Source organism: Rhinolophus ferrumequinum, chromosome 23, assembly GCF_004115265.2.
Source record: "Rhinolophus ferrumequinum isolate MPI-CBG mRhiFer1 chromosome 23, mRhiFer1_v1.p, whole genome shotgun sequence".
NCBI classification, from domain to species: Eukaryota; Metazoa; Chordata; class Mammalia; order Chiroptera; family Rhinolophidae; genus Rhinolophus; species Rhinolophus ferrumequinum.
This window is the reverse complement of record NC_046306.1, coordinates 38640852-38653132: the sequence shown is the minus strand read 5'-3', so window position 1 is coordinate 38653132 and position 12281 is coordinate 38640852. Positions and strand designations below refer to the sequence as shown.

Here is a 12281-nt window from a genome sequence, read left to right as displayed (position 1 = left end):
TGTGGTGCTCTTTTAGACATTCAATGTATTTATAAGTAAACTGTAGTTTAATATGAACACGATCCATTTCTTTTCACCGAGCAATGTTTCTTGTTAGTAACCTCCTCATTCTTTTCAATGGCTTCAGAATCCACGGTTGGTATGTATCATGATATATTTAGGTCATCCCCAATTGCTGAACATTTAGGTTGTTTCCAGTTATTAATATATCTTCTAAAAGCACAGTTCTGTAGATAATGGTCTTGAGTATACTTATTTGTGTACTTTGCAGAATAAATTCTAGAAGGTAGAATTGCAGGGTCAGAAGGTACAGGTATGTGTTATTTTGATGGCTGGAGATTGTATACTGTGGCAGTAATTCATTCGGGAAAATTCTGACTCTACGATTCATGAAAATATAAATTTTTTTCTGTCCTCTAGCCTGGCATTCCTGCTTGCTACTCTGTTTGCCCTAAATGTAGGGCCAGCAATCACCCATCTGCCCGATTCTGTGGCTCCTGTGGTATTTACATGAAGTCCTCAGCAAAACTTAGTGTGGACAACAGGCTGGCTCTAGCTGCTGGCGAACCTGGCCCTTTTGCTGAGGTGAGACCTCCACTGTAGTAAGAATTGGCACCTGGGAAGTGGTGGTAACTGTATTTGTGTACAATACCCTATGAATCAACACAGGGAAAAAGAGCCAAACATACAGACCTTTCACATGGACTTTTCAACTAGGTGTGTAAATAAATTAATTTAGGTTTTAAAAACTTGAGCGACTGCTTCAGAAATCAAATATCTCATGTATTTATAATAGATTGAGGTCTAATTGCATTTGCAAGGCAATAGATATAATGTTACTAGGGGAATTAAATTTAAAATACATGGTGTAAAAAGTACTTATCTTCTCTTGAATTCCTTATGTAGAACACCAAGAACTTTTCCCCCCCGGCTCTTTCATATTTTAGAAAACTTACATTAGGTATATAAAATTCTTTTGCTATTTATAACAACTGGACATAATTTGAGGAAAATCTCACAAGATTATTCTCAGAAGGGCTTAATTACTCACCCGCTATGTGTTAGCCTTTTGAGAATTTCTCTAAGCCACGTAAAGACTTTTCAGGTTTCTTCTTATCTCTTCTTCAGAAGAATTTGAAGATTGATAATCATTAGACTACACATGCACTCAGTAATCTTACATTCATTTTTAGGAAGCTCATAACTTCTTAACCCAGATTGAGTTATAGATCCTGGGACTACTAATAGTCTCTACATGGCACCTTTGTGCAAATGTGTTCTTTCCTTAAGACTCTTGAATGCCATCTATTGAAAACTGATTGTAATTTTGTTAGACATTTTCTCCCATCTACTAGAAAAATTGTCCTAATAAATATGCATATATAATTTGTCCACTATGTGAATGGTAGCCCTTTAGATGCAATGCTGTAGTGCAGTGCACAACCTACACAATCTTACATGGTGGTCTTCTTAGGGCCTCAGGTCCAGATGCAGGAGAATATTTCACAGGAAATATTGGTGCTCAGTAGTTGGGTATGGATGGGTAGTATAACCTATGCTTTATTGGATTGTACAGCTGAGAGGATAGATATCTTCCAGGCTTTAGACAGGGCAAGAACATCAGTTGATTTGTTGAATTGAGACAGTAAATGGCCAAAGGGATGGGGCTGGGAGTTGCTAAGGGAAAGACAGAAGCAAATATGAGGCAAGGGCTAAAAACACCTTTTTAGTTCAAAGTACAGGTTTTTGGAGATACTATACTTCTGATTACAGTTGTTTTTTTGTGATAATATGAAGGATTAAGTTATATTCTAACATTTTATGTTTCTGCCTCGCTCATAACCCTGATCTGCCTGGCAGTCCCTAAATGTTCCTTTGCGCAAACCTGATATTGGGACTAAGAAGGATATAGGTACACAGACCACTGGTCTGTTCTACCCATCTGGCAAGCTACTAGCAAAAAAGGAACTGGAAGTGGCTTCTCAAAAGCAGAGGCAGGAGAAAATGAGTGACCATAAACCCCTCCTCACAGCCATCAGCCCGGGAAGAGGTGAGGAAAAACATATGCTTTCTTGTCAGGAGGGAACAAACATTTTCTCTGACAGCAAAATTTCACTTTTTCTTCCTTTAGATTTATTTTTTTATGTGAAAAATAAGTTCCTTTATTTTTCTTTTTTTCAAGTAATTTTCATTTGCATGATTAATAATTGTTCTTCCTTAAACTTTTAGTACTCTAATATTTTGACTCATAGCCCCCTTGTCTGGTTTGTAAATCAAATAGCACAATGGATTTCTACTATTTTGGCAGAAATGTTGTTAATCTGTATAGTTATTGTTATCTGCTATTATCTCTTTTTGTATTGTGGTAAAATTTACATAAGAGTTAACCATTTTTACCATTATTAAAGCATACAATTCAGCGATACTGAGTTCCTTAACAATATATTATACAACCATCACCACTCTCTTATGTCCAGAATATTTTCATCACCCCCAACAGTAAACCCTGTTCTCTTTAGCAGTCACTACCCACATTTTCTCTGCCAAGTGTTTGGCAACTACGAATCTACTTTCTGTCTTTGTGGATTTACATGTTCTGGACATTTCATATAAATGGATGCATATGGTCTTTTGCGACTGGCTTTTTTCCCTAAGTATATTTTCAAGGTTCGTTCATGTTTCCGCATGTTTAGTACTTCATTCTCTTTTTTTTAGTCTTTTTATTGGGGAATATTGGGGAACAGTGAGTTTTTCCGGGTCCCATCAGTTCCAAGTCGTTGTTCTTCAATTTAGTTGTGGAGAGCGTAGCTCAGTTCCAAGTCCAGTCACCCTTTTCAGTCTTAGTTGCAGGGGCACAGCCCACCATCCCACGGAGGGAATTGAACCGGCAACCTTGTTGTTGAGAGCTCGCACTCTAAACAACTGAGTCATCCAGTCGCCCCCATTCTTTTTTATAATAAGCTGAATAATATTCTCTTATAAGGATTTATGACAGTTTGTTGCTCTATTTATCAGTTGATGGACATTTGAGTTTTGTTCACCTATTGGTTATTACGAATAATGCTGCTGTGAACATGCATAAGTTTTTCTGTGGACATATGTTTTCCTTTCTTTTGGGTACGAACATAGTGCAAATGCTGGGTCAAATGGTGACATTATGTTTAACTTTTTGAGGGACTCCCAGAGTGGCTGCATTATTTTGTGTTCTGACCAGCAGTGTATGAATGTTCTGATTTCTTCATATCTTTGCCAACATTTGTTATTATCTTTTTCATTATAGCCATCCTAGTAGGTGTGAACTGGTATTTCATTTTGGTCTTAATGGTAGTTCCTTGATGGGTCATGATATTGAGCATGTTTCATGTGTTTGTTGGACATTTGTATATTTTCTCTGGAGAAATAAATGTCTATTCAGATCCTTTGTCCATTTTTAAATTGGTTGTCTTTTGTTATTGAGATGTAAGAGTTCTTTATATATTCTGGATACTAGATTCTGGTCAGATATATAATTTGCAAACATTTTCTACCATTCTGTATTGTCTTTTAACTTTTGAAAGTGGCCTATGAAGCACAGAAGTTTTAAACTTTGGTTAAGTCCAAATTTTATCTATTTTTTCTTTCGTTGCTTGTGTTTTTGGTGTCATATGTAAGAATCCATTGCTAAATCCAGGTCACAAATACTTATCCCTGTCTTTTCTTCCAAGGTTTTTATAGTTTTAACTCTCACATTTAGGTCTTGGGTCCATTTTGAGTTAATTTTTGTATATGGTGTGCAACTACATTATTTTGTATGCAGCTATCCAGTTGTCCCAGTACCATCAGTTGGAGAGATAATTACATCCCTGTTGAATGGTCTTAGCACCCTTGACAGTTGGCCACAGATACATGGATTTATTTCTGGACTTTTAATTTCATTTTGCTGATCTATAGATCTATTTTTATGCCAGAGCTATGCTGTTTTTTTGTTTTGTTTTGTTTTTAAGATTTTCTTGGGGAAGGGGAACAGGACTTTATTGGGGAACAATGTGTACGGAACAGTGTGTACTTCCAGGACTTTTTTCCAAGTCAAGTTGTTGTCCTTTCAATCTTACTTGCAGAGGGTGCCATTCAGCTTCAAGTTGTTGTCCTTTCAGTCTTAGTTGTGGAGGGCGCAGCTCAGCTTAGCGTCCAGTTGCCATTGATAGTTGCAGGGGGCACAGCCCACCATCACTTGCGGGAGTCGAACTGGCAACCTTGTGGTTGAGAGCCCACTGGCCCATGTGGAAATTGAACCGGCAGCCTTCGGAGTTAGGAGCATGGAGCTCTGACCGCCTGAGCCACCGGGTCGGCACAGAGCCATGCTGTTTTTATTACTGTTGTTTTTTAGTAGGTTTTGAAATTGAGAAGTGTGAGTTTCTCTTTATTCCTCTTTTTCAAGATTGTTTTGGGTATTCTGGGTCCTTGAATTTCTATATGAATTTTAGGATCAGCTTTCCAATTACCACAAAGAACCCACCTGGAATTCTGATAGGACTTGCATTGAATCTGTAGATCAGTTTGAGGAGTACTGCCATCTTAACAATAGTATTAATCTTCCAAGTCGTGAACCTGGGATGTATTTCCAATTATTTATATCTTTAATTCCATCCAGTAGTATTTTGTAGGTTGTAGAGTATAAGTTTTGTACCTCTTTTTTTAACTTTGTTCCTATGCTATCGTCAATAGAATCGATTTCCGAGTTTTATTTTGGGATTGTTCACTGTAAGTGTATTTTGTATATAGATCTTGTATTTTACAACTTTGACGAACTTTCTTGTTAGTTCTAATAGTTCTCTACTAAATTCCTTAGGATTTTTTATGTACAAATCATGTCATCTATGAATATAGTTTTATTTACTTTCCAATCCGAAAGGCATTTATGTCATTTTCTTTTCTTTTTTCTTTTCATTTTCTTACCTGATTGTCCTGGTTAGAATCTCCAGTACAACGTTCAATAGAAGTGGTAAGAGCAGGAATCCTTGTCTTGTTCCTGATTTTAGGGGAAAACATCCAGTCTTTAACCATTAAGTATGATGTTAGCTGTGGGTTTTTCATATATGCCCTTTTTCTGATGGAGGAAATCCCCTCCTAATTCTAATTTTTGAGTATTTGTTTTTATCATGAAAGGGTTTCTGATTTTGTAAAATGCTATCTCTATATCTATTTAGATGATCCTGTGATTTTTGCCTTTCATTTAATTGATGGTATTTTACATTAATTGATTTTCAGATGATAAGCCAACCTTTGGTTTCTGGGATAAATACCACTTGGTTATGGTGTATACATCTTTTTATAGGTTTATGGGTCTACTTTGCTAGTATTTTGTTGAAGATTTTGGTATTTATATTCATAAGAATTATTGGTCTTCAGTTTTCTTTCCTTGTGATGTCTTTGTCAGATTTTGGTATCAGCATTATAGTGGCCTTTAGTCTTCTCTTCTATGTTTTTTTTTTCTTTCTTGTTTTTGAAATGCTTATGAAGTATTGATATTAACTCTCCTTTAAATATTTGATAGAATTCACCTGTGAAGCCACCTGGGCCTGAACTTTGTCTAATGGGTAATTTTGATTACTAATTCAATCTGTTTACTTCTTATAGGTCTATTGAGATTTTCTATTTCTTGTCAAGTCAATTTTTGTAGTTTATGTATTTCTGGGTATTTGTCTACTCCATCTGAGTATTCTAATTTATTAGTATACAATTGTTCATAGTATTCCTTCATAATCCTTCTTATTTCAGTAAAGTTGGTTATAATGTCACCTATTTAATTCTGATTCTAGTAATTTGAGTCATTTCTCTTTTTCTTGGTCAGTCTAGAGAAAGATTTGTCAATTTTATTGCTCTTTTCAAAAAGTTAAAGTTTAGTATTGCTGATTTTCTCTGTTGTTTTTCTTTTTTAAATTAAATTTATTGGGGTGACAGTGGTTTGTAACATTATATAGGTTTCAAGTGTACAAATCTATAATACATCATCTACATATCACATTCTGTACGCACCACCTAGAGTCAATTCTCCTTCCATCACCATATATTTAATCCCCTTTACCCTCTTCTACCACCTCCCTCCCCCCTTTCCCTCTGGTAACCACTAAACTGTTGTCTGTGTCTATGAGTTTTTGTTTCTTTATTTGTTTGTCTTGTTCCTTTGGTGTTTTCAGTTTTATATCTCACATATGAGTGACATCATATGGTTCTCAACTTTTTCTGTCTGACTTATTTCGCTTAGCATAATAATCTCAAGATCCATCCATGTTGTCACAAATGGTACTATTTCATCTTTTCTTACGACAGAGTAGTATTCCATTGTGTATATATACCACAACCTCTTTATCCAATCATCTATCGAACGACACTTTGGTTGTTTCCATGTCTTGGCCACTGTAAATAAAGCTGCAGTGAGCATCGGAGTACATATATCTTTACGAATAAATGTTTTCAGATTTTTTTGGTATATCCCCCCGAGAGGGATTGCTGGGTCATATGGTAATTCTATTCATAATTTTTTCAGGAACCTCCACACTGCCTTCATAGCAGCTGCACAATCTGCATTCCCACCAACAGTGTATGAGGGTTCCTTTTTCTCCACAGCCTCTCCAACACTTGTTATTATTTGTCTTGTTGATGACAGCCATTTTAACAGGTGTGAGGTGATATCTCATTGTGGTTTTCATATGCATTTCCCTAATAACTAGTGAAATTGAGCTTTTTTATATATATGTATTTTGGCAGTTTGGATGTCTTCTTGGGAGAAGTTTCTGTTCATGTCCTCTGCCCATTTTTTAATTAGATTGTTTGTCTTTTTGTTGAGTTGTATGAGTTCCTTATATATTTTGGATATTAGCCCCTTATCGGAGGTGTTGTTTGCAAATATCTTCTCCCATTCAGTTGGTTGTCTCTGTTTTATCGATAGTTTCTTTTGCTGTGCAGAAGCTTTTCAGTTTGATATAGTCTTTTATTTCTTCTTTTATTTCAGCTTTTACTTCGCTTGCCTTTGAGGTCAAATTTCTAAAATCTTCTTTGAACCCAAGGTCCGTAAGTTTGGTATTTATGTTTTCAGGGCTTATGTTTAGTTCTTTGTTCCGTTTTGAGTGAATTTTGGTATATGGTGACAGATAGCACCCTAGTTTCATTCTTTTGCACATGGCATTCCAATTTTCTCAGCACCATTTATTGAAGAGGCTTTCTTTTTTCCATTGTCTGTTTTTGGCTCCTTTGTCAAAAATTATCTGTCTGTATTCATGTGGGTTTACTTCTGGGTCCTCAATTCTGTTCCATTGGTCTGTATGTCTGTTTTTCTGCCAATACCATACTGTTTTGATTATTGTTGCTTTGAAGTCAGGAAGTGTGATACCTCTGGACTTTTTTTTTTTTTTTCAGGATTGCTTTGGTTATTTGAGGTGTTTTGTGATTCCATACAAATCTAATGATTTCTTGTTCTATTTCTTTAAAAAATGCCATTGGGATTTTGATGGGGATTACATTAAATCTGTGTATTTCTTTGGGTAACATGGCCATTTTAACTATGTTGATTCTTCCAATCCATGAACATGGAATGTCTTTCCATTTCTTTGTGTCTTCTTCAATTTCTTTTAAAAATGTCTTATAGTTTTCAGTATATAGGTCCTTCACATCCTTTGTTAAGTTTATTCCTAGGTATTTTATTCTTTTTGTTACAATTGCAAAAGGAATTGGTTTTTAAAATTTCTTTTTCTAAAATTTCATTGTTAGTGTATAGGAATGCAATGGATTCTTGTACGTTGATTTTGTAGCCAGCAACTTTACTGTACTGGTTTATTTTTTCTAATAGCTTTTTTGTGGAGTCTTTAGAGTTTTCTATATAAAGAACTATGTCATCTGCAACAAGTGACAACTTAACTTCTTCATTCTCAATGTGAATGCCTTTTATTTCTTTCTCTTGCCTGATTGTTCTGTCTAGGATTTCCAACATTATGTTGAAAAGCAGTGGTGAGGGGGCAATCCTGCTTTGTTCCTGAACATAGAGCAAAAGACTCTAAAAACAGTTTTTTTACTGTAAATTATGATTAGCTGAGGGTTTGTCATATATGGCCTTTATTATGTTAAGGTATTGTCTTTCTATAACCATTTTTAAGAGTTTTAATCATAAATCGGTGTTGTATCTTTTCAAATGCCTTTTCTGCATCTATTGGTATAATCATATGAATTTTATCTTTTATTTTGTTTATGTGGTGTATCACCTGGATCGATTTGCGTATGTTGAACAATCCTGCCCCTGGGATGAACCCCACTTGTTTGTGATGTATAATCTTTTTAATACATTGTATTCAATTTGCTAGAATTTTGTTTAGGATTTTTGCATCTGTATTCATCAGAGATATTGGTCTTTAATTGTGTTATTAATTGTGTTATCCTTACCAGGTATTGGTATCAGGGTAATGTTGGCCTCATAAAATGAGTTAAGGAGTATTGCCTCTTCTTCAATTTTTTGGAAGAGTTTGAGTAGGATAGGTATTAGATCCTCTTTGAATGTTTGGTAGAATTGACTAGTGAACCATCTGGTCCTGGACTTTTGCTTTTGGGAAGGTTTTAGATGACTGATTCAATTTCCTTACTGGTGATTGGTCTATTTAGATTTTCCAGTTCTTTGTGATTCAGTCTAGGAATGCTATATGTTTCTAGGAACTTGTCCATTTCTTCTAGGTTATTGAATTTGGTAGCATATAGTCCTTCATAGTGTTCTTGTATGATCCTTTGTATTTCTGTGGCTACTGTGGTAACTTCTTCTCTTTCATTTCTGATTTTGTTTACTTGTGTCTTTTCTCTTTTTATCTTAGTGAGTCTTGCCAAGGGTTTGTCAATTTTATTAATCTTTTCAAAGACCCAGCTCTTTGTTCCATTAATTTTTTCTACCATCTTTTGTTCTCTGTTTCATTTAATTCTGCTCTGATTTTTATTATTTCCTTCCTTCCGCTGACTTTGGGTTTCATTTGCTATTCTTTCCTAGTTTTCTAAAGTGTAACATTAGGTTCTTTATCTGGGATTTTTCTTGTTTCTTGAGATAAGCCTGTAATGGTATAAATTTCCCTCTTATTACTGCTTTCACTACATCTCAATAATTTTAGTAGGATGTATTTTCATTCTTATTTGTTTCTATGTACCTTTTGATCTCTCCTCTTATTTCTTCTTTGACCCAGTCGTCCTTTAAAAACGTGTTGTTTACTCTCAACGTGTTTGTGGTTTTTCCTGCTTTCTTTTTGCAGCTGATACTCAATTTCAAAGCCTTGTGATCACAGAATATGCTTGATATGATTTCATTCTTAAATTTTCTGAGGCTAGTTTTGTGTCCCAACATATGATCTGTTCTTGAGAATGTTCCATGTACACTAGAAAAGAATGTATAGTCTGATGTTCTAGGATGAAGGGCTCTATAAATGTCAATTATGTCCATTTCATCTAGTGTGTCATTTAGGGCTGACATTTCCTTACTGATTTTCTGTTTGGATGATCTATCCATAGCTGTCAATGATGTATTTGATCCCCTACTGTAGTTGTGTTTTGGTCAATCTATCCCTTTAGTTCTGTTAGTAGTTGCTTTGTATATTTTGGTGCTCCCTGATTGGGGGCATATATATAGATAAGAGATATGTTTTCTTGTTGTATTGTCTCCTTTATCATTATGAAATGTCCATCTTTGTCTTTTGTTACCCTTTTTATCCTGAAGTCTGTTTTATCTAATGTAAGTATGGCTATACCCACTTTTCTCTGGATACCCTTTGCTTGGAGTATCAATTTCCACCCTTTCACTTTGAGCCTAAATTTGTTCTTGTAGCTGAGATGCATCTCCTGCAGGCAGGATATGACTGGGTTTTGTTTTTTGATCAACTCTGCTACTCTGTGCCTTTTTGTTGGCGAGTTCAGTCCATTTATATTTAGGGTGATTATTGATATATGAAGATTTCCTATATCCATTTTGTCTTTTGTTTTCTGATATCTTGGTGTCTCCATTGTTTCTTTGCTTTTTTGTTGCTGTATGTTATTTTAATGTGGTGGTATTCTATGATTTTTCCCTGTTTCTTTTTTTTATGTTAGATATCTCAGTTCTGGATTTTTTTTTTTTAGTTGTTACCGTTAAGTTTATGTAAAAGAAAATTTCATATATACAGTAGTCCTTCTTCAGTTTGTTTCTTATCTCCTTTACCACTTGCAGATTCAGACCTTTACTCTCTCCCCTTATGTTTTTGTTGTGACAAGTTGTCCCTTATTTACTTAATTCACTTATGCTGTGAATTGATTTCTGAGTTGCCTGTAGCAAGTTGTCCTTCTCTTCTCTTTTTCCTTTTTGTAAATGTTTTTATCTTCTTTACTCTTTATGTTATTTTTAAGTGTGTAGTGCCCTATTTTGTGTAGGGCTTGCCATTTCCTGCTTCTGTCTGTCTGTTCGTAATACTGCTCATCATTTTGTATTCTTTTGGTTTTTTGTTTCAGGTCAAATAGCCTCCTTCAGTATTTCCTTTAATGCAGGTCATATGTTAGAAATTCCCTCAGCTTCTGTATGTCTGGAAAGGTCTTTATTCCTTATTTATATCTAAAGGATATCTCTTCTGGATATAGAATTCTTGATTCATAACTTCTCTTTTTCAATAGTTTGAATATTTGATTCCACTTTTTCCTGGCTTGTAGAGTTTCTGCTGACATGTCAGATGATAGACTAATGGGCTTTCCTTTATAGATTACTGCTTTTGTTTCCCTGGCTGCTTTCAGAATTTTTACTTTGTCATTAATTTTTGACAACTTCAATACAATGTGCCTTGGAGAAGACATGTTGCGATTGAGGTAATTAGGTGTTCTGTTTGCTTCTGTAATTCAAGGATCCAGTTTTTTCCACAAGTTTGGGAAGTTCTCATCAACTATTTGTTTGAATATAGTCTCTGTTCCCTTCACCTTCTCTTCTCCTTCTGGTATACCCATTATTCTTATGTTGCTCTTTCTAATGGAGTCAGAAAGTTCTTGTAGAGTTCTTTCATTTCTTTTAAGTCTCAAGTCTCTCTCTGCTTCCATCTGTGTCATTTCCAGATTTCTATCTTCTATGTCATTAATTCTTTCCTCCATCTGATCAGCTCTATTACCTAAGCTGACTATTCCATTCTTCATTTCTTTTACTGAGTTCTTCATCTCCAGAATTTCTACTTATTTATTTATTTATTTATTTATTTAATTTATTGGTATATTTTTTTAAATTTCAATCTCTTTGGTAAAAATATTCATTTTTTTAACTTTTATTTATTTAAGTGTGTTTTTCTAGACCCATCAGCTCCAAGTCACTTAGTTCTTTCAATCTAGTTGTGGAGGCTGCAGCTCACAGTGGTCCATGTGAGGATTGAACCGGCATCCTTGTTGTTAAGAGCACTACACTCTAACTATCTGAGCTAACCGGCTGCCCCTCATTTTGTTTTTTGATTGTGTTTCTAAGTTCATTAAACTGAGGTCTATCTGTGTTTTCTTGCTTCTCGTTGAGTTTTTTAAAAATAGCAATCTTGAATTCTCTGTCATTTAAATCACATATTTCCATGTCTCTTCATTTTCTGGAGAGTTTTCGTTTTCTTTCTGAGCTGTCTTGTTACCTTGGTTATTCATGGCAATTAATGAATTTTTATTTCTCTTCCTGGACATCTACAGGAGTGGGTTCTGCAGCAGGTTGATATGAAGTGGTCTTTCTTTTGCTTTCCAGTAGGTGTTGCTGGAATATTTTATTCTCTCTCCCGCTGAAGCCTTTTATTTTCTCTTTCGCTGTTGCATTTTATTTTCCTTTGCACTGTTCCAGCTTCTCATGCGATGGAAGGTAGGCTTCTCCTCTGTGAGCCGGTGGCCTGGATCAGGGCAATACCTCCGTGGGAGGATGTTCAGGGCAATAGAGTTCTGAGCTTCTGAAATCCCAATGCTGCCCCTGCAGAGCCTGTGTATCTTAGAGGCTGTGGTTGCCCCCGCAGGGATCTGCCCAGAAGGGTGGGGCAGGGTGGGCTCTGAGAGGTAGCTGGTATGTTTGTGGCTCCAAGCAATGGCTTCTACCAGCCCACAACTGTCTTGTCCGTACAGCTCTTTCCCTATCGCCAGAATTAGTTGCGTCACGTGTTTTGGACTGGGGGACCATCTCTCCACTTGTCAGGACTATAGATATTCTGTTCTTAATCTGATACTGCTACTGTTTCTTCCGGAGCCTACCTCTAACACTGGGAGGGTAGGGGGAGACAGCCAGGCTCCTTGTCTTTGTTTTCTGTTTTCTCTCG

The 12281-nt window shown here is 35.7% G+C and overlaps 1 protein-coding gene across 1 annotated transcript in view; it reads left to right on the top strand.

Moving 5' to 3' along the window:
- Window positions 1-12281, top strand: part of DZANK1 (double zinc ribbon and ankyrin repeat domains 1) — a 102488-nt gene that overhangs the window by 62017 nt on the left and 28190 nt on the right. The window contains exons 12-13 of the mRNA XM_033095191.1: window positions 421-585; window positions 1861-2050. Coding sequence (XP_032951082.1) covers window positions 421-585; window positions 1861-2050 — 355 coding nt within the window. The remainder of the gene's footprint in view (window positions 1-420; window positions 586-1860; window positions 2051-12281) is intronic.